A 27,967-nucleotide genomic window follows, 5' to 3' on the forward strand; every position below is an offset into this window, starting at 1 on the left:
CCACGCCCAATTGATGAAATCATTTGTTCAAAAGTAGCACAGACCAAGTATTGACGGCATACATTAAAATGCTTTTCAGATCGTCGACATTTCGCGATAAAAACATATTCTAATATTTTGAGATACGATTTTTTGATTTCCATGAGCTATGCCATAATCATCGAGAACCCATTTTGGACTGATGCCAATTCTAAAAACGCCTTCTAAATCCTGACCTAAGTTTTCTGAAAAACTATTTATATAGCAGTATCATTAAAAAAAATTGAATACTGTACAGATCCCCAAAAGGGGTTCCCGCCCATAATGGGTTAAAACAAAAAAGGTTTTAAATACTTCCCTTTATGCACAATTAATTGAGAATATATGAAAGCTTCACTTTTTGAATTATATTACGGAAGATATACGCACACATCAACCTAACTGTAAATCGGTCAACCAAACTGTAAATCAATTAAGTCAAAGTTTTATTTTTATTTTTCAATTTTCCCCTGAAAAGCAATACAAACCAAAGTTGTTCCAGTGAAGAATGTAGTTATAAAACAAATTGAAAATAAAAACTAGTCCCTGCTCTGGAAATGGCCAAAATAGTGCTTCATAACATGTAAGCAACTAAATGTTATCAAAAACTTCAAGGAAAAGTATGACAGGAGCTATTTGTTTTCGTCCACATAAAGCAATATAAAGCTCACATTTTTCCAAATTCTGGGGTAATTTAATTGCACACTCCATGTTACTGTGTAGTGTCAGTATGATTCTAAAAGTCTTTTTTCTTTCTCAGTTTTATTTTTAGCCTTTCCAAGGTCTAGTCTTAGTACTAGCATAACACACAACGCTACCATAAAAATAAAGATAACTACCACCACCTAGTGGATGTTGAAGATACTGATCTTGTTGCTGTGTATTATAAACAGTGACAGTCAAATGCCAATAGAGGTTTAACCAGCCACAAACTGTACATCCATTAAGTAAATGTTTATTTTCCACTGAAAAGCAATAACCGAAATAAAAAACTAGTGGAAGAATGCGATTATTAAAACAGAAAATATGTCCTAGTGACTGCTCTGGAACTGCCCAGCCTATTTTGTTTCATAACATGTAGTCTTTTTTTCTCTTTTTCTTCTTTTTTTTTTTACAAAACAGTAAAACGTAGTCTCACAAATTTACTACCAGATATGACAGGCACACTAAAATAACTTTAACTCTAATTATGAAGCCAATTAAATAAAGCTCCTATAACATTTTGAAAGGATACAGATATTTACAAATATTTAAATACAAATAACACACAAATGTCAATTGACAAAACACAAACACTAACAAAAAAAACAATGTTGTGTCATCCAGATTATTTTCTTATTCTGCAAAGTGCTTACTTGCTACTAATGTTTTTTGATTTAATTCCTGGTATTCTCAGAGGCACCAGAAGTTTCTGGAATGCAAGCAGGTTCCCAGGAAAGGAATGTGAGTATTTCTGGGGGTGGGGTCGGGTGTATGTGTGAAGGATGGGTGGGGTTAGGGGGTGTTAGGCTAGGAGTGTGTCCAGAAATCTTTGGCCCATAAGTTTTTGCGCAGCCAGCATCGAGCTTTTTGCGTGTCCAGTATGAACACTTGCTCACAACTACCAATGAGCTCTGAACGGTGCAGAGTTAATTTTAATTTGGGCGAAGGAATACCTGCTGCAGAGTAGATGCGGTTCCCTGCTGAGACGTATTCCTTCTCACACTGGTGGGTCCTGGTAGGAGAGAGATCAACATGTGATTGCATTTCAGAACCACATTTACAGTATAGAAACTTATACAGAAGCTGCATTTCATCCACTGAGTAAAACAAAAAAGGATTAAAATTGTGAGTTGTCAACTTTCTTTAGTCACCCCTGCAATTAACCCCTGCTCTTATCATACATCACATTCCGTGCTCAGCCAATCAAATCATTTCCGCTGGTACACACAATGAAAAAGAAGGTAACGTTGTCCGCACACTGTAACAGCTCCCAGGAAACTTATTTAGGTAACAACGTTTTGACCCTTACGGGTCTTCGTCAGCTGGTACACACAGACACACAAAGCTGGGCATAAGAGGGGCTAGCGCCCCTCAAAAATAGACCACACAAATAAATTACTGGAGCACTCTAATAGGTCTGCATGTTTTAAGTGCTGTGTTTTCATATCGTTTCCTCACAACCTGCCCATCTCTGCCCCGAGTCTGAACAACTCATCAAGACCTGCGCTCATCCAGCTCCAGTGTTTAACACCATAATCAACTCCTCTCTCTGGCCCAATCCATGGCCCCCACATGCTGCAAGAGATCCACCATTGTCCCCATCCCAGAGAATGACTAAATGACTACAGACTGGTAGCACTGTGGTGGTCATTTAGTGCTTTCAGGTTAGTTTAGGATTACGCCTGCAACTAGTGTAGAGGGAAGTAGGGGAATGCTCCTAATAGTAATAACGTTAACTACTTTAGTTTCATGTTCATTCAAATTGTTTTACTTTAGCTCAGTGCATTCTTTGGGACTAGTGTGGTTGAAACTTAAGGACTTGGATGCAAGTCTGCAGCCACTACATATTTGGGCAAGTCTGTCGTTCCATTGATGACATCAGTGTGGCACTCCATATCTGGACATAAACGGCAGACAGACAATTTGTGGAATGTATTATAAATAACCAACTAGTGCTATCTTCAGAGTACCACCAGGCTCGAGCCAGTATACTGTCGAAGCACGGTTTCAATGAATGAACTGAGGTAGAGACCCAGTTCTGACCCAGTCACAATGAATATGGGATCTAAGAAGAAAAGGGTAATTCTGTCACCTCGCCCTGACCCCCCCACTGTGGCCCACATACTGCAAGACCTTGAGCGAGCCACCCCCAACGACCCCGTTTTCAGCATCCTGGAGGACAGCGGTCAAGACTCTGGCAGACACCCAGACAGCGACGTGGAGTCAAAGTACCAGCAGAGCCGCCACTACCTGGAGCATAACGAGAGACTTCTGGAGGGCAATGGTCAACTTATCCGCCAGACAGAGGAACTGCGAGCAGCTGGAGATCGTCTGGAACACGACGTCGCCGAGGTCAAGAGTGGACTATGAAACACAACGTCACAGGTCACAAATGAGCTAGTGCACTTGTCCAACACTCATGTTTCTCTGTTCACAGAACCAATACTTCCATTCTGATGGGTGGCACTGGCAGTCTAACAGTGTCAAGAGACCACACTGTCATTGAAGAGCCACAGGTTTGATGCCAGAAACAGATGTGTGCTTCAATGGGCCGTTGAGCGAGGCATTGACCACCCACGTGCTCCAGGGCTGCTGCTCACCCACCTCACCCCTCTGATTAACTGGGCACATAGTCATATGGCATGGTGTTGATATACAGCAGTGGTGGGCAACTTTGACGATGGCGAGGGCCACTATATTTCCACACTCACTCCAGAGGGCCACAGTGCATATTACTGTCGTAGCAAAAATAGCTGATCTATTAGCTCAAAATGCATCGCACTGCGGAACGTTTTGAGCTTGTAGATCAGCTATTTATGCTATATTTGAATTGAAATCCTGAATAATTTTTTGCTATTTTTTATTGGAATCCTGAAGTTACCTTTTTATTGAATTTCAAATGCATTTAGTTATAGTTATGTTAACTTTATGAACTGTTATTGGACTACACAAAAATACAATAATATTTTAATACTAGTCATTAAGAAATTAAAGCGGGTCATGTTTGCAATTGTAACAGCTGCAATCAATACTATATCACTATTCTGATATTAACCTGCAGGGCCTACTGCAGGCCACATTAAGTGAAGGTGGGGGCCGCATGTGGCCCCTGGGCTGCCAGTTGCCCACCCCTGATATACAGTATAAGCTAATGCCATGCGAGTTAGCCCAGCATCTCATACTACCACTTATTTAGCAATATGATCATTTTCTTAGGGGTATAACGAGTAGGACATATCAGTTGGATTCACACCCAGAAAAGTCCTGAACAAAGTAAAATAGAGGGAAGGGTCTCTGCAGATAAGTCACTTCTGGTGGATCATAAGTTATGAGTCTATACATTGCATTTACGGTGTGGCTCTGCAGGAGTCTAGCAGTCTATAAGAGGCTCGGGCCAGGCCGTCTGTGTCCGGAGCTCATCTCAGACCATGGCACAAAGGGGACACAGACAGACAGATAGACATCTCTATAACATGGGTATAAAAGGGACACAGATATGGAATAATAGATAATTTCTGGAAAACCACTGACCCTCCCAAATAATGAATGCCACCATCTCCCACCTGGACAACAGGGGTTATGTTACTCATTTACTTCCATTTGGCATTTAGTGCCCACAAAGCTGGCTGTTTAACTGAACTCTGTGTGCCTGGGATTCCAGACTGCCAAGAACCTAAGGTTGTCAAGATGGGAAGACATGTCTAACACCCTCACCAAGAGGCCCCAGGGCCCTCCGTCAGTAAGACCAAGGAGATGGTTGTGGAGTAAGCAGATCCAAATACCTCGGTGTGCACATCACTTGTGCCACCTGTGACGATGCACACAGACACTGATGAGGAAGGCAAGACTATTTCATTCTCACAGAATAGAGGGTATGCGCATGCATAAAGTGAATGGCAAATCGAGTGGCAAAGTGAGTTTAACGTCGTTTAATGCAATCATATTGGACTTTTCTGTTTGGATGTATGAGCAGTCAAGGCCAGAAAGTATTTTTGGGCACTCAGTAGGCGTTCCCGCATAACTTCCTGGTTTGATGAGGTCACGCGCATACCCTCTATATCCTGAAATCGTTATACTCAGCTATGACACGCATGTTGCATGTTGATGGTGACTATCACCATTTGGTAGCTGCTCACCTGCCTGTGCAGTGCAGAGTTGAAAGAATGTTGAAGGACCCCCAAGAAATGGACTGTTTGTGCCGCTCGATCATGTAAAATGGCTGCACTGTCACAAATCCTATACAGAGCAACACAAAGACATTTCCCTTCAGAGCCCTGAACAATACACCTTGAACTTTTAGGCAAAAGTTCAACTGTCTAACCTCACCTGAGGGGCACTAGCCCCTAGTTGCCCAGCTTTGTGTGTTTGTGTGTGTGTGTGTGTGTGAGAATTTTAGCGATAATTTCATTGGCTGATCACCCCATAGCGATGATTTGATTGGCTGAGCAAAGTACATACGGAGGATAAAAAGTTGGCCAATCACAAATTGTGATTGGCCGGAATGAGAAGATGTATGATGATGTATGATAAGAGTGCCCCTTACTTCACACGGGTGTGATTTTTACACTTTCTTACTACCTTACCTGTATTATAACCTATTTTATAATATAATATTTTGTACTTTATATGTTGGACATTACTTATAACAGTCTGACAGTATGTGACAAGTAATTCTTTGAATCTATGAGAGAGAAGACTCATTAAACTCAAATGCAAAGTTGCAGCTACAAGAAGAAATAAACCAGTTCTGCCCTTTATACAGCTACAAGAAATAAACAGTTCCACCCTTTATACATTTATTCATTGACATGGAAATGGGCTTCTGTACTTTTAACAGAGGTTCTTACCTGGAGAAATTTGTGCCAAACAATAACAATGTAAAGGCCTGATTATACTTTGTGAATCTGTGTCGTGATATGGGGTCCGGAATGTCTGTACACGTGTTCAAAAACAAGAGTAACACAGGCTGGACTCAATACGAGTTTTCGCACAACCCAATGACCTTCCAGACACCTGAAGGACATTGTGACATGTCTACGGTCCATTATTTCTGTGCATTCCTGTTTTCCTCTGAAGACCGCAGCCAGATGCTAAGAAGCTTTGAGAAGTCGTTTTTTATTTTAATTCTCTTCCACATGTACAGTACTAGAATTTCGCGGGCCTTCGGCCCGCTCATCCCAGAGTTGCGTTGGCCCGCGTTGCGATACAGAAGTCCACAGATACAGAAGTGCACAGTGACACGCGTTGTATGCAGCTGTTTGGTGTTGCAGCGCACGTGTAGTGTTGTTGTTGTTATCCATATATGCACCTCGGTTCGTCCCGTTTGTTCCACGCCAGGTGTCGACGCAGTCGTTGGCGCAAATTTCTTATTATTGTAACTGTATATGTAATCGCGGCTAGTAGCACCCTTTTTTTTTTAGGAGCACGATGAGAAGTTATCAAATAATGTGTTTGAGGGCCCTCCTATATACAGCTTTAGTCCCCACACGTCTCAATATTTGCCATTGACAAAGAACAGAGAAATTAGGTGGAAATGCCGCTAAATATGACGTAAATTAAAATGTATTATATATATTATTTTTTTTAATTGAATGTAAATACTTTACTTATAAAAAAACCTGGCAACCCGCACCCCGCGGTCATTTGCCGCTAACCGGAGCGGTGCTCCCTAGCCTGCTGGAGGGGTTCACATCATCCCATGCAGCCTCGAGAGGAAAAAGAAGGAAAATAAATGCAGCCTTGAGCCTACCTGCCAATGTGGTGTTGTGGAGCTTGATCACCTCCTCCTCCTCCTTTTCTCCCCAAATTGCCAATGCCAAAGTTGCCTAGTGTGAATACTTCCACAGCCTAATTACTAAAGGATAAACTATCAGTCTTCTCCGAAATCGGTCAATGTTTGTCAACTCAGCACGTGTTGACAACGCATAGTAAACAGAAGCAGAGAAACACACAAAATCTGCTCTCCCACCGACGTCATGTGTCCGTTTATCTCCAGCCGTACAGACTCCATTTGACGCGTCTTATGTACTTTAATAGCCACATAGCCTACAACAACTTCTGTGAACAGACTTCACTGTAGTAGCGTTTCATAAATATATTTGTACTTAGGCTGTCTGCTGTCGTGAATGTTTATAGTTAGAGAAATTCAAAGTCCAGCCGTCTGCTGTCCAGCCTCTCCCACCCCTCACTGGGGAAAATTCCGGGAGGAAAACGGAAAAGGGGTGAGTTGTCTTGTTACCAACAGAAGCCGTGTGTGTGTCACACCAAAAGTGGTGACCTATAGAATCCTGTACATAGAAGCATCACGCAATCGTCTCCCTCCCTGTGTGGGTCACGTGGTGGGCTGTGAGCAAATGGGAGAGGGAATGTGGTGTTGCCAGGTCCGCGTATTGTAAGCGAGTGGTAGTGTGTGTAAGTAGCGTGTTGAATGGCATTTGTTCTGTGCTTGTTTTCATAGACGTGGCAACAAATTAGGCGGGGGTGTCGGTGCTTGTGGCGTGTTTGTGTTTATTATTGATATTGATATTGTTTGCGAGTGTGGACGGGAGCCGGCTGTAGTGGCAGTGCGATGACAATTTTTACGCGGCTGGTGTTAAGTGTGGCCGTGCGGCGCGACATGAGGAGATAGGGAACCAACGACGCGGAGGGTAAGTGTGTGACGTGTTAGTGTGTTGTTGCAGTGTGTGTTGCAGCGTGTTGCAGCGTGTCAGTGACGTAGTAGCTGGTGCCTTTTGTTCCTGTGCGTGCTTTTGGGCACATGTTTTCAATTGTAATATAGGATACCATTTAAGTAAACTGCCAACTAAAGTGGGTAGCAAGCGACAAATCTCTCTCAAACAGAATGTCCATCTTTCTATTCTAGCGAGTGTGCAGTTAAGTCAAGTACAGGCAGTCACACAACTGAAGTCATGCAGATGTCTGCACGGTCATGATCCGGTGATAACATACAGTACCTAGAGTAGCATGCAAGTGCAGCCACAAGGCACACTATACCACAATATTGATTATTACAACATTTTCAAGATGCTGCATGCAAGGTTGCAGTTTTTATAAAGATAGTAAAATGTTAAAGAGCAGCTTCCAAAACTAACAATTAGCCCAAAATGTACCTTTTTAGAGTGATTCTAAGCATGGGGGTTGGGTCCGCGAGGTTGAGTATGGCAGTTGCATTGACCGCGATGAACATCTCAAAGACCAAGGCCAGTTCCTCCTCTTCCAGAGAACAGGGGACAGTAAGCTGCAGGAGACCAGGGGGCGCCGACACATCAGGGTAATACCCCACACTCAGGGAAGCTGAACACCCCAAGTGAGAAATTAGCAATGTCAGATATGAATGCAACTAGCCATCATTTACTTCAATATAATCGATGCAATACAATTCTAATCAACTAAATCGATTTGTATGATTACCCAAGATCGTACAACACATTGCGATGAACTGTGAACTTGTAGATCTGCCATTTTCACCATTTGTTTTAGAAAGAATAAGCAAAATTATGATATTGATTGTTTGATCAACTGTTACACCTAAATGTTGAAATCTTTTACATGTTAAGGTGACGGTCACAATGGTGACGGTGCCATGCAGCGCGCGCCTTCCTCGTCCGCTCCATTGTTGTGATCGCCTCTTTTGAATATCTTTGAAAACTATGACGTGATTACACCGTTTTAAAGTGGATTTTCATGACAAGCAACTCGGCGGTCGGCGCAGTGGCTGTTCAAAGGTAGCTTAAAACATAGGCAGTGAAGCCTGAAACACAAACACATAATCCCAGCAATAAAACTGTTAAATTCATTGCAAACACACGTTTATGCTTCTGGTGACTGATATTGTCGTTCTCATGAGGCTAATTTTTGAAAATGAAATGAATATAAAATGTAAATAAAATTACATGGTGAAAAGGGAGTTTGAAGTTACAATGTGTTTATATAAGAAAATGATAAATGGTGCATTTTATCCAAGGCGCTTTACAGAGATTGTGCATTACATTCACACACCGATTGCGGCGGAAGACATGCAAGGTACCAACCATCACATGGGGAGCAATTTGGGGTTCAGTGTCTTGCTCAAGGACACTTCGACATGTAGACAGGAGGAGCCGGGATTCAAACCGCCGACCCACGGATCATTGGCTGTCCTGCTCTACCTCCTGAGCCACAGTCAGGGTGTGTCTGACAATCTAAATATTGAATACACCTCTAATTATATATATATATATACATACATACATACATACATACATACATACATACATACATACATACATACATACATACACACACACACACACACACACGCATATGCACCTCAATGTAAAACTGGCTGTTTTGACCAAAATATAAATTGTTTTCAGGTAAAGTATACATGATTAGAACATGCTTAAACATTTGACAATTATGGTCTAATATTTCTACAATTGCAACAAATGCTACAAAACCTGTATATTGGGGGATAAACAACAACTTGAAGGATACGATTAAGTCAGATAATGATGTACCGTGCATGTTCACTCACATCATGTATAGCTTACAGAGTAGACTTACTGAAGACAATTTTTTCAATATTCTATTTTTCAACATTTTGGACAAAAAAAAAGCCAATTTTACATTGAGGTTCCCAGATGTCCCACCTACGCTGCATCCAATTTCCTAAAATACCCCATTAACAGTGGGGGTGCATGTGCAGAATTCTTACTATAACGTCAAGATTATAGCATCAACTTATGTTCATATTATTTGTCCTCGCTAATGCTCATTAGAATATGGTACCATTTGTGTCATTCTGTCTTTGATTTTAACTTTTTATTAATGTGAGAACAGTGACTTGACTTCCATTATAGCATGCCAACATTCCAGGAATAGCTTGGATTCCCTATCAATATGGTCACTGGTAGGCAGGTTTTGAACTATCCACAGCCCTCCTCTGAGACAGACGTTCATCAAATCATGTGCAACCCAGATTCGGCACAAACAAGGGACTAATGGCTCGTACACACTGCACAATATTTCCCCCGATTATGCTGTCGGGGAGCATTTTTGGTCGCGAGTTTTTGCTCGTTGTGTGACTTGTGAAAGGAGCTGCGAGAAGGTCCAGCGCCGATAAAAGCGCTCGCCGACGCCTTCCCGACCGTTTCTGAATATCAAGCAGGTTTGATATTTGACTCTGTCGCCGACTGGACATCATACAGTATGAACTGTGTTGCGACTGCGCCCCGAGAAGGCCTGTATTACAGCCAATGAGAGCACAGGACAGCTGTGCTCACTGTACTACTATCTGTCTGTCGACCGACTGTATCGATAATGATCAGATGATACGATATATAACCTTTATTCCGTCGGTAAATCCCTGTGTCGTACATATTGGTAGCTATATTAGCCCAATATTGCTGTTACGCATTTCACTTGAATAATGTTGATGAAAACACACACACACACACACACACACACACACACACACACACACACACACACACACACACACACACACACACACACACACACACACACACACACACACACACACACACACACACACACACACACACACACACACACACACACACACACACACACACACACACACACACACACACACACACACACACACACACACACACACAACGTATTGCTGAAGTCTCACAGCTTCAGCAATACATCGTATAGGACCACTATAGTTATATACGGTACTACAATCAATGGGAGCAGTACTTACATTTGAAGACCTCCCGGGCCTGATTCCAGCGGTTTTGCTTGCCCAGCTTGATTAGCAGAATCTGCAGCAGAGCAGTGTCAATCCCCAGGTTCTTGGAGAACATGAATAGTGCAGTGTCTGCAGCCACAATTAAGGCCTGCTTGTTCAAGCACAGTTGCAGGTGGGAGTTCAACAAAGCACCATACTGGGATGCATCTATATGATCTGCAGATAAACACACATCACATGTCTTTTCACCATGACATATTGTATGAGACAGACAGAAGGTGTTGATTATTTGTGACCTCTCACCAATAGGTTCTTTAAGTCCTGGTAGGTTGGAGTAGACGTTCAGAGCTTCTCTGTGAGAGGTTCCCTTAGCCAGGCATACCAACACATTTGTCCTTTTATCCAGGTCCCAATCCTTACAAGGCCACAAGCTTGAGGTCAGAAACCACTCATTATCTAAACAAAACAAAACAAAAGGGAACAACGTGAACCTTAAATTAAATGAATAAAAAACAGTCATTGTTGCATACCTTTACCTGCTGAGCCACAAGGTGAAGAACGATCAAATCATATCTACAGCTAGACGTTTGCTTTCATATCTGGTGGGACTGCAACTATCGATTATTTATTTCCTTAATGGGGGATAGGGGCAGGCGCATGCCACATATAGGCTCTGGACTGACTGCGTGTCTCTCCCCCCTCTCTCTCTCCCCGTCTTCACTGTAACTATCAATAAATGCACAAAAGCCAAAAAAGAATCTCTTAAAAAAAAAAATTATTCAATTATATATATAGATTGTGGTTGTGGTTACCTCGCAGTACGTTGAGTGCTCCCTCGACACTGTCACAGTTAAGGAACAGCTCAGTAGCAATGGTGACCAGGTAGCAGCGTGACGCTCCATCCTCATTCCCAAAAAGACCCTTCAGCATCGAGTACTTGAGCTTTAACCTAGACAGCACCTCTACCACTCTTTTACCCTAAGAGCAGACAAGCAAAACAAAAAAAATAAATTATGCCTAGCATTCCAAAAACACATCAGCTCAGTGGCCTTGTGGTTAGTTTGTCCATCCTGAGATTGCGAGTTGAATCTTCGGCCTAGTTACTATAAGAATAGTAACCAATGCCTCCCTGCTTGGCCCTAAGCATCAATGGTTGTACTGGGGGCACGTCCCTGCGGCATACTAGCAGAATCAACTTTGTCACATCGATATCCAGGCTTTTATTTTCGTTCGCATTCGGCTCAAAAAGAAAAGCCTGGAGAAACCCATTGGAAAATCTGGCATAGGAAGTGGGAATCAACTTGTATTTCGCGAACCAATAACACTACAGAGGGGCGTTGTTCCAAATTTGGTGACGTTCAGTGTTCTCTGCTGTTTTCTACCGGGGGAGGAGGGGGACGGGCACTCAGATCGGTGAACCAATAGGATCCATCCACCGGCTGTTTTCGCCCATCTAGACCAGAAATCACACAGGCTGGGGCAGGCTACATCACAGGTGTAAAGAAGTGGGTGAAATGAAGGGTGTATCAATTCATTAAATTCCTCCGCCACCGCCAGCGTTTTATTCTTATTTTGTCGACCCACGGTACCCACAATGTGTGCAGGATGTAAACAAAGGCTGGATTATCAGCTAAATCTGATAATGTGGGGGCGAAGTTGGCGAACAACAGGCGAAATGTTCACTTCAGGTTCATTTCCGGTTGTATCCGTCTCTTAGCAACCTAGTATCATTCATACGTTGGCGAAGAGCGGCATCTATCGTAAACCAGTGAAAAGACCACACTGCTTGGCAGTCAATCGTTGGAGTTGACCTGATGATGAAGGTCTATTATTCTTTTTCAGTGATGTGCTGTGATGTGATGTGACAATAAAGCTGATTCTGCGTTGGGCCCTCATTTGGTCTTCTGCACCTGCCGTCTTAAGAGACTTGCTTTTTATTATTTTGATAAATGAATGTCCTATTCCCTCCAATATCTCAGATAGTTGTACTTAGGCCTACGATAACATGCCTAAAATATGGACACCAGGTTCAAAGTGGTTACATCCGTCTGTAGATTTTATAGTATACATTTAACCAATGAAAATAATTTACAAGAGCTTGTGACTAAATAAAAACGACATTAAATCCATGGAAATAAATTCCATTAAAAGTAAGTTTTGGACATACAGGGTTTCCACCCGACAGTGAGGATAGAATATACATTTACAACTCAAAAGTATGGTTTTCATTTAGTTTTAGTTAGTCTAGTTTTAGTCGACTAAATATCATAAGATTTTAGTCTTTTAGACTAAAATGTATTTTGTCTGGCCTTGATGGCATCGTAATGACTGATTTTACACTTGCTGAAAATAGCCGATCTACAAGTCCACAACGCGTCGCAGTGCGATGCGTCTGCTATTTTCAGCATGCTGTAAAATGCAGTGCTGTAAAATGATATAAAAAAACTAGACTAAAATGTTAGGAAGGGACAAGAGGTCCCTTCCTAACATTTTAGTCTAGTTTTTATTTCTTCATAGCTTAAGTTTTCATTTCGTTTCCATTTAGTTTTTGTCAGTGAAAAAAGGTAGTCGACGAACATTTTTTGCCTTAGTTTGTCGACAAAATCAACACTGAAGCACACAGACTACTTGTTTACCTGAGCCCACTGTTGAGTTTTGTGGTATCTGAACAGGAGAGAGACTCCGATTCTGCCTACGAAAACCTTGATCACGTCATCATCACTTTCCTCCTGACAAGCTGAAACAAAAGTACATTAACATGCATTAATTCATCAAGATATTATAAATGAGTGAATGTGAAAGCTTACATAAATAAATTAATTAAATTAATGCTGCATTTTACTTACGTAAGACAGTTCTACCTGCTGCTGTAAATCCACTCCTACTGTACATATTGTACAGTAGGAGTGTACAATGTATGTATCTATGAATGCCATTTGAAATTTAGCTCTCTTTAGCTGTCCAACACTGAGCTACATTCTGTGTATGAAAGCGCTTTATAAAAAAAATATATATATTAGTACCTGTCTCTGCAAAGGTAACAAAAGGCTGAGCTAGTTTGTCTTTGGTCTCAGATAAGAGCGTTATGGCGATTTCGCCACTGATGCGCTCCAGCTCACTGGTAACCTGGCTGGACTGGCAGAGTGACTTAAAGGACACCCCTAACTGCTTCCAATCTTCCTGCTTGGCACACCGCTGTTGAGTATACACACACAAAATTAAATCTCAACTGATTACAACAAGAGAGAAACAGCAAATATAGCCCTTTCATCTTCATGGAACACTGCCACAAAACGATATATATATAAAAAATAAATTAAAAAAAAGCAGGTAGCCAATAGGGGAACTAACCTCTACTTCCATGATGGCATGGGTCAAATGCAGGGCCCCTGGAGTGGACAGGCTAGTGGATGAGAACAAAGACGATTAGTGGCTTGTAACATGTGAAAAGTATCAACATTGCCCTCTGTGAAAGGTTGATACATGAAGCCAATGTTTGTATCTCTGTAAACAATTGTATATGACCTACATTATATATTGTAATAAAAAGACAGATGTTAAATGACAGTAAATCATTTATAGATGGGTTTAAGAAACGTTTTAACTCACATTCCGGCGAAGTCTATACAATCCAAATTCTGCACTGGGCCAGCATTTACTATCTGTAACGGATGCACATAAACACACTCAGACTGAAAACCTCCAACCAATACACAGCATCTCAAAGTGGATGTGATGATGTGCAAGTGGGGTACCTTTGATGCGAGCAGTGTAACTTGAGGTACAAAGGCATTGAGGCCTTTCTCTATCACAAAGGTCAAGAGGGCCTGCAGGAAGTCACGGTCAGGCTAGCAAGTGAAGTGAAGAGAAAAGATAAAAAATGAATACAGACGGCTTTTTGTACATTAAAAGGCTAAATCTAATTATTAGCCTTCTTAGTTTGTCGGGTAGGTCATCACTTACCTGACAGTAAACTAATAAGGCTAAGCTACATGTCATGAACCTATTGCCCATGCACCAAAAAGCCTTTTAAAACAGTTTTTGTACCATTGCTGTCATGTCTGTGTCACCGTTATAGAGTTGCATGAATTATTACCTTTTTAAACAAAACAAAAATCTTATCTTAGTGCACAATTATTCTGCCCCCTGGGCCATGTGACACATAGCAGCCGATCTTTTGAAAATCACCCGATCGGCCCCGATTTCCGATCACGTGATCGGATCAACCCTAATTATAGTACTTTTTTTAGGGGCGCTAACCCCTCCTATGCCCAGCTTTCCGGGTTTGTGTGAACACAAACATTGGCTTGTGATTGGCTGACCACCCTTAGCAATGATTTGATTGGCTGAGCAAAGTACATATTGAAGATAAAACTGAGGGCAGAAAAGTGAAGATGCCAAAAGTGATTGGGCGGAATGACATTTGTGATGATTTGATTGGTTGAGCATGGAATGTGATGTGTGATGATGTATGATAAGAGCACCCCTCGAAAAATGAGGACATAAAATTGAGGACGCCACAATTGATTAGCCGGATTGGACTTGAGGATAAAAAGTGAGGACAGAAAAGTGAGGACGGAATGTGATGTATGATATATATTTTTTGAGTGGTGTAAACCACTCCAACAACTGGCTTTGTACCCGTGTCTGTTCGTACCAAAACAAATGTACCCGTGTCTGTTCGTACCAAAATAATTTACCCGTGTCTGTTCGTACCAAAAGAAATGAGCATGGTTGCTATGGTCACCCAGTTCACACGGGTGTGATTTCATTACGTCAGACATTACGTCAGACCACAGCTGATCAGTCTATATAAGACCTTACACCACTCAGTTCACACGGGTGTGATTTTTTTTAGATAACAGTGTACACAGACAGTAAGCTGTGGGTAGAGAAGGGGAAAGGCATGCAACACAGATCTCCGGTCGGACTCAAACTTCGCCACGATGCACTATCCGGGCAGCTACCAACGCAGCCCATTTTTATCCCCAGGAACTTACATACAGTAACAAAATATACGGTATGACTATTGACTATTGGAATTGTGACTGAAGCTAGACTCCGTCCAGTAAACACGGACGAGGAGCTGCGTGAAAACCATTGCACCTCACCATTACATTGCGTGTCAAGCTGATGATGATGACAGAGATGATATCGGACACCAAGCCAGCTTTGAGCAGTGCCCACATGAGGGACCTGAGCACAGGCATGGAGAAGTACACTCCCATGGGGTTGCTGCTGTAGTAGCTGGTGAACACAGCTCCTGCAGAACATCAAAATGGAGAGATTGATAGGGAAGCAGATAGACTGGTGGTTTATGAGTGAGTCAGAGATATAGAGCAAAGAACAGATACAGAAGATGAATACATTGAAATCACTGACAATTCATCCTGGATAACAAAATAATTTAAAGACTCTGTGCTGGCAATGTCCCACTCTTGGCGAAAAGGCTGGTATTTAAATGGACTCACCTGCTTTCTGAAGACACTTGGTGGGATCCTGAATCTGATAATTCATGAACATCTTCATGGCTTCAAAACAAAACTAGGAGAGAGAAAGCACACCTTTGTTAGAGAATCAGAAAGTAGTGTGAACACAATTAAGGTGTAGCATATTGGGGCGCTGCTCTGTGACAAAGACAACAAGACAGCAGAAACTTTCCTGAAAAGCCCCCCCAAGCATCTAGTCATCATCTATCTAGCTTATACTTAAACTCCATGAACGTTCATTTTCTTTGTCAATTTTAATTATTCATCATATTAGTTTGAAGCTACTAATTTTATCTACAGGCCTTCCATAAAGCTAAAATAACAAACAAACACTGCTACAAGGCCTTCAACGATGTTTGACAATTGTAGTGTAATTGGCTTCCTTATCTGGCAGACAGTGTCCCCTTGTGGCTGATCAGTGAACAACTCATCAACCTACCAAACATTTCTGTTTTAATTTTTTTTTTTTGCTATATCTGTACTTCAAAAAAACACTGTTTCAAAATGTACATACAAATAAAATGAGGATGACATACAGTACAAAATAGCTAGAGTATGACATACAGTACAAAACAGCTAGAGTATTACATTTCATGGCTGGATGCTGTCTGTTGTACCCTTCAATAACTGTATAAGCTGCCAGGGTTAGCCAGATTACCTTCTCATCCCCATCAACGGGCACATGCCGGTACCGACAGCTGTTGTTGTACGAGCAGCTGTTATCACTGAAGTAATACCTACAATACTGAAAGGGAGACAAAAGGAGTTGATGCTACACTGCTTAAATGCTGTAAGTGATATTGTTTCGTTAAAACAGAATGTTTTGGTTTTTTAGTTAAAGCTATACATTCTTCGAGTAATCATCATTATAACAGGGGTCATCCCTTTTGTAAACATATATACATTTTCAGGAGGGTCACCGATTTCATCCACCCATTTATAAGTTTCAATTTTATACTGCTCCATTGAAAAAAGACGGAGATCCGGGGACTCAAAATATTTAAAAGAGGAGAATAATCTTTATTAAACCAACATGTTTCGACCTATACCGGTCTTCATCAAGGCTTTATACTGTTCCAGTTCCAATTTTGTCTGCTCATTTCTTTGGTTCAGTTATTTTTTGCATGTATCCTGTAAGAGTTCTCTCTCCTGAGTGGATCCAACCTAAAATACATTTTCAGTTTACCAAAAGACTGGAGACGAGTAGACCCGTTACGGAAGAAATTCTATATAGCAAAGATTATGCACTAGGTGTTGGATCTCAAACGGTTTTCAAGTCTCTGCAAGTTGATGTTTATACTGTACTGAAATAAATAGAATCTAAAGTCTTCAGGAGAAAGAATCCAACAAATGCTTGATTTGGAAAATGGCCAGCGGTAAATGTCAAGAAAATAAACATTGCCTCTATGCCAAAGATTCTCAAACAATGGGTCAGGACTCCAAGTGGGGTTATTTACTTAAAGGACAACTTTAGGGTTTTTTTCAACCAAGGTTCATGTTTAGGTTGTTATTAGAGAAAGTAAAAGATGAATATTATTATTTTTTAATTTGCTGCTTTTTTCATTTTAGCGATTTTAGCTCTTTTTGACAGGGGGGCGGGGGCATTCGAACATGGGGCTAAATATGTATTTCTTTACACAATTTTATGGCGATTTCTTTATTATTATTTACTATAGTCCTACTAGACCCGAGTAAATTACATTTGGCCACAAAGTGTGTGAAGGAGGAGGTGACAAACTGACATATTGAGCCTATAACACAGTATGTCAGGCCCCTAGTAGTCAGTTGTATGTTTTGTTCAGACAATACTCATCTTTTACTTTCTCTAATAACCTAAAACATGAACCTTGGTTGAAAAACAAAAACAAAGTTGTCCTTTAAACTTTGAAATTGTACTATATCATCAAGTGAAAAATGTCCCCTTAAAATGTGGTCCTGGCTTAAAAATGTCTGAGAACCCCTTTCTCTATGATGCAATAGCTGATAGGGTCTCTTTTAACACTTACAAGGCGTTTCTGGAACCTAAGATCTGTAATGCTCTGGGAGGCTCCGACAGGTTCCGTTTCCCTCAGCGATACACTTGCAAGTGGGTAACTTTCAGGATCGTCGTTCTCCAGATAATTGTTGTCGTCATCTAGTATATCCTGGACAGAAATACAATAGAGAATAGAACATATGCTGCTTAAAGAGAACGGAAAGTGATGTTTTAAACGGTCGGAATGTGCTGCATGTTCCTATATTCCTTTATTTCTTTTACAATAACCCCATATCTATCTATAACAGGAGTGGGCATCTTTGAAGATGGAGAGGGCCACTATATTTCCACACTCACTCCAGAGGGCCACTTTGCATATTACTGTCGTAGCAAGAATAGTCGATCTACAAGCTCAAAACACGTCGCACTGTGACGCGTTGAGCTTGTAGAGCAACTATTTTTGCTATATTTGAATTGAAATCCTGAAAAGTTCAATTTAATTTCAAATGCCTTTCAAATGCCTTTTATAATAGTTATGTGGCCCACCCCCCACACTGCTCCCACCCGGCCACATTAACTTTATGAACTAAATACAAATACATTGCACACAAAAAGGATTAACATTTTAATACTACTAATTTAGACTGAAGTAATTAAGCGGGTCATATTTGGAATTGTAACAGATTAAATCAATAATATATGTACATGTGGCCCCTGGGCCGTCAGTTGCCCAATGTATGATCTATCTATACTATTAAAATTATACCGTGGCTTGGTTCCGCTCTTCTGTGGGAAACCAGCTGCTGCCCTGCGTTAGGGAACGCGTGCTGCTGCACAGGGGTTTCCAGCACCTTTTAGGGTCATCCTCCTCTGTATAATAAATCATATCACATCACAGTATGACAGGATTAAGACACAACATATACAGTACCTGATTGCCTTACAGTATGTATTTGGATTATTACATTGGTTGTACCTGGGATGTGTCCTCTCAATCGTGGGTCAAACCTCAGAGAAGACATTTCAGCTTTAACCAAACCGGAACTGAAATGCAAAACAAGAGGAGAGATGTTTAGTGAGTCTTTTCAAAGAAACACTTAACACATAGTGTGGACGGTCTAAACAGGAGCGATATCTCATTCATTTGTATGAATGAGAAGAAAAAGAAAGATGCTGTCAAATATGAAAGCAACCTACCTTTGCTTAGCTGTCCCTGATGAACATTTTCCCAGCACTCTATTCTTTGTGGGGCCCAGCTTCAGTAAACTCTTTTTAGGTAGGTCTCCAAACAGGTCAGGGTCATCCTGCACCACATCTACAAGCAGGATATCGTTTTCATAAGCTGTGAACTCATCCAAACGGCTGGTATTCGATCCTTCAGCTGTCTCTACCTCTGGCTCGTCCTCACCAAGTACTGCCGTTTTGGACGGGCTTGTCAGCATCTCATCAGAAGATTGTGTCGGCCCCCCATCACCACAACTTAGTTTCTCATTCTCCTGGCAGCTGTTGTCAACAGTACCGTTGTCCTCATCACCATCAGCTGCAGAACAGGCCAGGTGGTGCATGGATACCTGCTCTGTGGTATCGTTAAGCGATGAGCACTCCTTTCCACTAGCCAGTATTAAGTCATCACTATGGGGCAGGGGTTTGAGACATTTTGAAATGTCTGGAAGGACACTTTCCTTACGAACATCTTCCCTGTTCTCTTGTCTGTCTGGAGATGAGATGAGGGAAGATTTACACGAATCAGAGAGGTCAGAGTTGGAAGGAGCAGTAGATTCAGGGGACTGTGCTGATGCTGTGTCCATTTCCTCATCAGAGAATGAGATATGAGAAGATTTGTATGAATGAGAGGAGTCGGAGTTCGGAGGAGCAGAAGATTCAGAGGACTGTGATGATGATGATGTCGTGACCACTTCCTCACCATGGAATAACAAGTCTGATGAACACACTATTGGAGGGGTGTCTGCAGTGACCATGTCAGTGGAGTTGGCCAGTAGAGCATGGGTGATAGGGGAACGGGTATGCACATGACTGGCTGTCTCCCTTACATGACTGGGTGAAGACAGGATTGTCATGCCAGAAGGAGCATTGGCCAGAGGTTCTAAGGTACCCAAAGAATGTGGGAATTGATTAGTGTCATTGTTCACATCTTTCTCTACTGCTGTGTGTTCTCCCCCATCTTCTCTGGCGTTTGTCACTTCCTCCTCTCTTTCCCCATCTTTTCCCTGGTGACAGAGCTGCTGGCTTGTAATTAAAATGTCTTCTCTTGCGGGTGGATAAGGCATCACTGCTGGTAGGGTTTCAATAGCAGCAGGTATTTCAGGTGCTGGATCCAGTGATTTAGGGAAGGGCCAGTGAATGTATGTGCGTGCACATGAAAAACGCTCTCGTCTGAAATAAACACTTGCTCTCTGGCAGGAGAACAGCTCTGGTTGTTCCATGTCATCATCAAAATCATTCAAAAGGTGAGGCTCACCACTGTTGTGTGAGAACAGCTGTGATGTGTGTGACTCATCACTTTCCTTTAAATCTAAATTAAGACAACTACTGTCCACCTGCTCCCTGTATTTTTCCACAGGCTCTGAAGTGTCACTGCACCCAATTCCTGAGTCCAAGCATGATTGACTGTCAACAGAAATCACAGATTCCATTTCCTCTCTGCCTACAGTGTCTACCATGACTTGCTCATTAGAAAAACTTCTTTCTAGATCTGGCCTGGATGGCAAAATCCCATTGATATCACCATCCAACAATTTTATTTTCTTGACTGACTGCCTCTCTGCCAATATGAGGTCACTGTCTGCCTGCCTCTTTTCCGCAATGAGGGCACGTCCAGTTTCAGGAGCATTCTCACTGTTAGGCAATGAGCACTCTTTTCCACTAGCCAGTGTTAAGTCAACACTATTGGGCAGGGGATTGAGACATTTTGAAATGTTTGGAAGGACACTTTCTTTACAAACATCTTCCCTATTCTCTTGTCGGTCTTGAAATGAGATGAGGGAAGATTTACAGGAATCAGAGAGGTCAGAGTTGGAAGGAGGAGTAGATACAGGGGGATGTTCTGATGCCGAGTCCGTTTCCTCAACAGAGAATGAAATATGGGAAGATTTGTATAAACTTTGTGCCTGCCTCTCTTCCGCCATGAGGGAACATCCTGCTTCCACCTGCTCCCTGTATATTTCCACAGGTGTGTCTGAAGTGTCACTGCACCCAATTCCAGAGTCCAAGCATGATTGGCTGTCAACAGACATCACAGACTCCATTTCCTCTCTGCCTACAGTGTCTACCATGACTTTCTCTGCCACTATGGGGTCACTTTCTGCCTGCCTCTCTTCCGCTACGAGGGCAAATCCTGCTTCAGGGTCATCGTCAATGTGTCTATCCACTATCCCAGTCTCACACTGTACCTTGGTCTCCATCTCACCTAGTGAGAGAGAAGCACAACAATTGGCAGGTAGCTCTAGCTCATCCCTCCCAGTTTCCAGGGAGTGACATGTAGGGTCCATAGCTGTACAATGTCTTGTTGAGGGTTTTATCGGAGTCCGTTTGTGAGGGTTAGAAGATCTCTTCCTACAATTAGCACTGGTATATGACCCCTGTGACACAATTCTTTCCTTTAAATCAAAATTAAGACTACTGTCCACCTGCTCCCTGTATTTTTGATGTTCTGATGCCGAGTCCGTTTCCTCAACAGAGAATGAAATATGGGAAGATTTGTATAAACTTTGTGCCTGCCTCTCTTCCGCCATGAGGGAACATCCTGCTTCCACCTGCTCCCTGTATATTTCCACAGGTGTGTCTGAAGTGTCACTGCACCCAATTCCAGAGTCCAAGCATGATTGGCTGTCAACAGACATCACAGACTCCATTTCCTCTCTGCCTACAGTGTCTACCATGACTTTCTCTGCCACTATGGGGTCACTTTCTGCCTGCCTCTCTTCCGCTACGAGGGCAAATCCTGCTTCAGGGTCATCGTCAATGTGTCTATCCACTATCCCAGTCTCACACTGTACCTTGGTCTCCATCTCACCTAGTGAGAGAGAAGCACAACAATTGGCAGGTAACTCTAGCTCATCCCTCCCAGTTTCCAGGGAGTGACATGTAGGGTCCATAGCTGTACAATGTCTTGAGGGTTTTATCGGAGTCCGTTTGTGAGGGTTAGAAGATCTCTTCCTACAATTAGCACTGGTATATGACCCCTGTGACACAATTCTTTCCTTTAAATCAAAATTAAGACAACTACTGTCCACCTGCTCCCTGTATTTTTCCACAGGTGTGTCTGAAGTGTCACTGCACCCAATTCCTGAGTCCAAGCATGATTGACTGTCAACAGAAATCACAGACTCTATTTCCTCTCTGCCTACAGTGTCTACCATGACTTGCTCATTAGAAAAACTTCTTTCTAGATCTGGCCTGGATGGCAAAATCCCATTGATATCACCATCCAACAATTTTATTTTCTTGACTGACTGCCTCTCTGCCACTATGAGGTCACTGTCTGCCTGTCTCTTTTCCGCTATGAGGGCACGTCCAGTTTCAGGAGCATCATCAATGTTAAGCAATGAGCACTCTTTTCCACTAGCCAGTGTTAAGTCATCACTATTGGGCAGGGGATTGAGACATTTTGAAATGTTTGGAAGGACACTTTCTTTACGAACATCTTCCCTATTCTCTTGTCTTTCTCGAGATGAGATGAGGAAAGATTTACACGAATCAGAGAGGTCAGAGTTGGAAGGAGGAGTAGATTCAGGGGGATGTTCTGATGCAGAGTCCGTTTCTTCATCAGAGAATGAGATATGGGAAGATTTGTATGAACTTCCTGCCTGCCTCTCTTCCGCTAAGAGGGAACATCCTGCTTCCACCTGCTCCCTGTATATTTCCACAGGTGTGTCTGAAGTGTCACTGCACCCAATTCCCGAGTCCAAGCATGATTGGCTGTCAACAGACATCACAGACTCCATTTCCTCTCTGCCTACAGTGTCTACCATGACTTGCTCTGCCACTATGGGGTCAATATCTGCCTGCCTCTCTTCCGCTATGAGGGCACATCCTGCTTCAGGGTCGTCATCAATGTGTCTATCCACTATCCCAGTCTCACACTGCACATTGGTCTCCATCTCACCTAGTGAGAGAGAAGCACAACAATTGGCAGGTAGTTCCAGCTCACCCTTCCCAGTTTCCAGGGAGTGACATGTAGGGTCCACGGCTGTACAATGTCTTGGGCATTTAATCTGTGGATCAGTCCGTTTGCAAGGGTTAGAGGATCTCTTCCTACACTTAACACTGGTAGATGACTTATTTCCACATTTGTCTGATCTACTGGGCTTCAACAAAACTCCAGGTTTCAAGTCCCGCTGGAAACAACGCACAACCTTGCGCTTTAACACAGCTGGGAACTTGTAGCCACAATCTCGTTGCACGTCAAATCTTTTGGCTATATCACAAAGCGTCACTTTGGGGTATCTCCTTAGCCATACAATAATCTCCTGACGGCCGTTATTGCTTTCAGAACATGTTTTCTTGGAGTTACTCTTTGGGTGCTGTGGGCTTTTGCCTTCTAGTCCTCGCTGAGACCACAGCTTGCTCTGGTATCCGCACGCGCCACACAGACCACAGCAGGGGGGTTTAACAGATCGTCTTACTGGTCTCTCTGAAGCAGCAACCCACACGGGTTTCGGGTGCACACTAATGATGTCTGCAAGGAGAAACATACCACTTGTTAAATGGCACAAAGTGACAATACCAGTGTTCATGACATTTTGCAATACAATATATATATATATATATTATATATATATATATTAATAGCACTGAGGTATTTCTCCCATGTCGCCCAGTCCAGTTTCTTTCTTTTAATTACCAACATAATATAATGTAATTCTTTTTTCTTGCAAACTACTACAACTAAACGTCTAAACTAGAGGAAACTCATTAAGACATGCAAATCCCTTGACTCCTTCAAAACCGTTCTCAAAGGGCACCGGCTGCAATTCGAAACTGGCCTCCGTAAAATCTGAATCCCCCCCACCGCCCACCACCTTTTCCCCTCGCTGTATATTTTTCTTTTCCCTTTTTACCTCCCTTATGATGAATTCCTGTTCTTTTCTTTGACTATATAGAAGTGTATATTTGTACGTCTCTAAATGTTTGGATGAATTGAACAAGGTGGACCCTAGTCTTGTAAACAAGTGTAAAGCTTAATTGGGTCGTCCACTCACAGTTAACAGTCTTTGTATTGAGTTTGTGCTTGAAATGGACTGTAATTCTGTAAAACTGTTAATAAATATTTCAATCAATCAAACTCCCAGTCCCCTCTCTACTTAGCTAAAAGCTAGCTAATAACAGTACCTGAAGATTATGCGGCTGCCCCAACTTTAGACGATCAGAACAGTTATACCGCACATCGGTTTAAGTTTTACGCACTTCTTGTTTACGGAAGTTGGCAACCAGTTTTTGGTGCATTTAATACCACCACCTTGTGACCCAACTCTTGGATCAACCCAAAATGTTCCTTCCACATCTCCCAACCTACACACACGCACTCCAATCTCAACTACTGTACTTAACTTGACCTAATCACCAAACAACACATTTTACACACGTTAACGACACGACTCCTAACCAGAACTGATCTACAAACAAACAGAACGTAGAGTGCGACACCGTCTTACGAGGGAGTATGTTAGGCCCAAACCGCACCAATGATTCGATTGAATGAACTCTTTGCAAGTTTGCAACAATGAAACCATTATCCATAAATCTCTATGGCAGTTGCATTGTTGTGTTACATGTCCTTAAAAAACTGTTTTGTTACAAGGAGTTGCATTGGTGCGGTTTGGGCCTAAACGTACACTTTGCCTGGCTTACTTACTTGTAAATCCAGTGGGGAAACTGGTGACCAAGTGGGTTCCAGACAGGACATCGTGTTGTGGTGTTCCTCCTGGGTCACAGGGTGGTGGTTGTCCCAGGCCTAGTGTGTCGTCAGCTGTGCACTGCCCCTCTCCACCTGTGACTTTGCACCCCACTAAACACTGCTTTTTTACATGGGTCTCTTTCTCCAACTTGACAGGCCGCTCCTTTACAACTTCATCGTCTGGTGGGGTTCTCACACTACTAGACTCTAGGCCGCTGGGGGGGCTCAATGACATGTTTTCAGATGTTGGGAATTCCCCTTTGACGTTGCAAATTATGCTCCTGTGTGACGCGTGTCTCCGTCTAGGCCAACGGTTCTTCTTCTGTGTCTGGGTGCCGCTGGGCGAACGACACCCCAAAACAAACAAGCTACAACTGCACGGCCGTTGTTGTCTAGTGTTGGGCCTGCTTTGACAATTGGCTCTAGTGCAACGACCTTGGGTACTACCGGTATTTGTAATTGTAATGGCCTCCTTGCACGTTCTCGAAGGTTTGTCCTCGGGCAGTGGTGGCATACGTCCTACTCCTCCCTCACTCTTTGGAGGATATGATAGTGGAACCTCGCTTTTTTCGTCTCCTCCCGGGGGTTTATTTGGCAGGTCTAGGCCTCCTGGTGACTGTGTCTGGGCTGAAAGGGACTCTGGGACATTGTGTTTTATTGCTGCGGACTGCTGTCTAACAGCAGACGTGATTTCCTCGACCGTAGCCTCAGACATGACTTGAACTCCTCTGCCAGGAGGACCAGAGGCTGTCAGGTCTGGGTCTGCTGTGCTGAGTGTGCTCCGTGTCGCAGAGCTCCTCCTCAGCGTCCTTCTGGTTCTGCAGGGTGCCGGTGGTGGCAACGGCAGGCTGATAACATCCTGCGACGCTGCGCGGCCCAAGTTCAACGCACCGGAAAATTGCATGATAATTGGACTACGATTCCATTACCCCTTTAGTTTAAATTAAACAGATATAATCGTAATTGTATCGTTGGAGCGTAAGCATACCCGGGTTTAAATAAAAATAAACATAACTAGTTTAAGGACAGGTAGGCTACCTAAGGGCTCCGCTTCTTGGCTTGACAATAAAAGGAGGAAAACTATGCCACTTAATTACACATGGAAATCTGTGTGTAGCCTAGATATTAAAGTTGTCAAACGATAACCAAAATGTATTATACACCCCAAATTGCAAAAGCTTTGACAGACTTTACTACCTTTTGTTGCCGTTTTTTGAAATACTCAAGTTGCAAACTTGCAATCATTGAAATTACACGTACGTACCTAATTAATTTACAAATGATTACACGTGGTCATGTTAATATACTGCGCATGTCTGACAGTTCGGGACCAGGACCATGGAAGACTTTGAAATGCATGAATTTGTGTTGGAAAACCATACAAAATGCTGCAGCATAACACACATGACATACAGATACACACTCTCTTTAAAGTTTATTGGTTACTTTGAGTAAAACGATGCAGTGATGTGACTAATCATATTGTGAGAATTGTATGGAATAGACAGACACAAGCAGTTGCATATAATACTTTATTTAGGAAAAAGTTTTCTGTAGGCTAGCTGATTATTTGTAGGCCTGCATTTTTTTACATTAGCTATCCAATGTACACAACAGTGTTGAATGAATGTCATCAATAAAGTGAAACATTTCATATTATAGTTGTTAGGTGCTTAAGTCCTAGTAGGAATATTGCAACAATGTATCTCCATTCCAGTGGAAAGGAGCCTATAAAGCCTATAAGCAAAAGGGAAGGAAGGGTGTTCTGTTTAACAATGGTTATGGTATGACATATGCATGGCCTGTGTCAGGACTGAGGTGAGGCCTAGCCACCTAAGGTTCGAAGCATGCTGAAAGCATAGTGAGGGTGAGGGGCAAGGGTAAGACCCTGGTGTTGGGAAGTAGCCGGTCCGTGGATTGTGGCGGCCTGATTCACAACACCAGCTGTCCCGCCCCACCAGAACCAGCAGATGGCACTCCAACGCAGCAGGCAGGCCTTCACTGGATGTAGCATTCCATCAGGATGGATAGAAGAGGTTCCATCTCACTGCGTCCTCTCCAGGGTTACAGACTCCTCGTCCTGCCTCCCTAATCTCCACTATGTCTGTGACAGCTGTGAAAAGAGAACATTCAAATTAGAATGCAAGCGAAGAGCGAGAGGGGGGGGGCTTTCTCTTGGTTCCCCCAGCTGACATCTCATCAGAAAACTAGACAGGACAATCTTGGGATCCTCTGCCCCACCTCACTGGCTGACAGGCATTAGGCCACCCACAACCCCTTGCTTCAGCAACACACTCCGTGCCCCGTCACTGCTTCCTATGCAGATTTTATAATCAGGCGTTGTGTGTGTGTGTGTGAGAGAGAGAGAGAGAGAGAGAGAGAGAGAGAGAGAGAGAAATGGCAAAGAGTGTTATAAGCTTTTACTTAGCATATAAAATGAGTTGGGATTAGTTTGAGATAAGCGTAAAGTAAAAGAGTGTTAAGAGAGGTCACTCATGATTTCAGTTTCATGCACCACTTAAAATCTCAGAGACTGCTCTTAAGGCATTGAAGAAGACACGTTAACTGTGTGGAGCTGGGAGGAAAAACGCAGTTTCATCGAGCACAGCATACCACAAATGAAAATCTGTAAGTATCAAGGTGCTAAAGGCCACTTAAGAGTTGATCTTTTATATATGAAAACAGGCGCAATTACCTAAATCTCTGAAGTTGGACCCTATTATTTATATTCATATTTACACTGCAGGAAAAGTGGCCCTTGGCAGCATACATTGTTGTAAAGCTGTTGTTGGGAACCAACCTGTGTACTTTCAGTTACAGGACCTTTTCTCTGTGGTTAGCAGTCATACAGGGTTCTGACAGTCAGTGTTTGCATGGAATAAAATGTACCCTCCTCTACATGAGCAGACGTCCAATATACATAACTAAGACTCGGTTTATATAATAAAAACAATATCCTTTATTTTTGAAGAGAAAAATAACTCAATATCCTTCAACCGGCATTCACTTGTCATCATTGCTCTTAACAGATAGACATAAAGAAAGCAGAGTTAACATTGACAGAGTGACATGACAGGCCAGCCTAATGTACAGCATTGCTCTCAGTACCAAATAGTATATGAATGACAATTATCTTCAGTATACTATACATGCTGTCATAGCCAAGT

The 27,967-nt window shown here is 42.5% G+C and overlaps 1 protein-coding gene across 1 annotated transcript; it reads right to left on the reverse strand.

Annotated features, from left to right (window-relative positions):
* Positions 1 to 451: 451 nt before the first annotated feature.
* topaz1 (testis and ovary specific TOPAZ 1) lies at positions 452 to 26,064 on the reverse strand. Its single transcript, XM_079523113.1, has 18 exons — positions 24,759 to 26,064; positions 19,082 to 23,582; positions 18,861 to 18,928; positions 18,651 to 18,754; positions 17,916 to 18,053; positions 16,568 to 16,654; positions 15,892 to 15,964; positions 15,532 to 15,683; positions 14,176 to 14,268; positions 14,030 to 14,082; positions 13,772 to 13,823; positions 13,444 to 13,615; positions 13,057 to 13,157; positions 11,233 to 11,398; positions 10,724 to 10,876; positions 10,433 to 10,636; positions 7,830 to 8,013; positions 452 to 1,732 (listed from the first exon to the last, which is right to left on the reverse strand). The coding sequence occupies exons 1-18, from the start codon at positions 25,702 to 25,704 to the stop codon at positions 1,528 to 1,530; spliced, it is 7,452 nt and encodes a 2,483-aa protein (XP_079379239.1). The 5' UTR covers positions 25,705 to 26,064; the 3' UTR covers positions 452 to 1,527.
* Between the last annotated feature and the right edge of the window lie 1,903 nt (positions 26,065 to 27,967).

This window comes from Electrona antarctica (assembly GCF_951216825.1).
Source record: "Electrona antarctica genome assembly, chromosome: 15".
Classification (NCBI taxonomy): domain Eukaryota; kingdom Metazoa; phylum Chordata; class Actinopteri; order Myctophiformes; family Myctophidae; genus Electrona; species Electrona antarctica.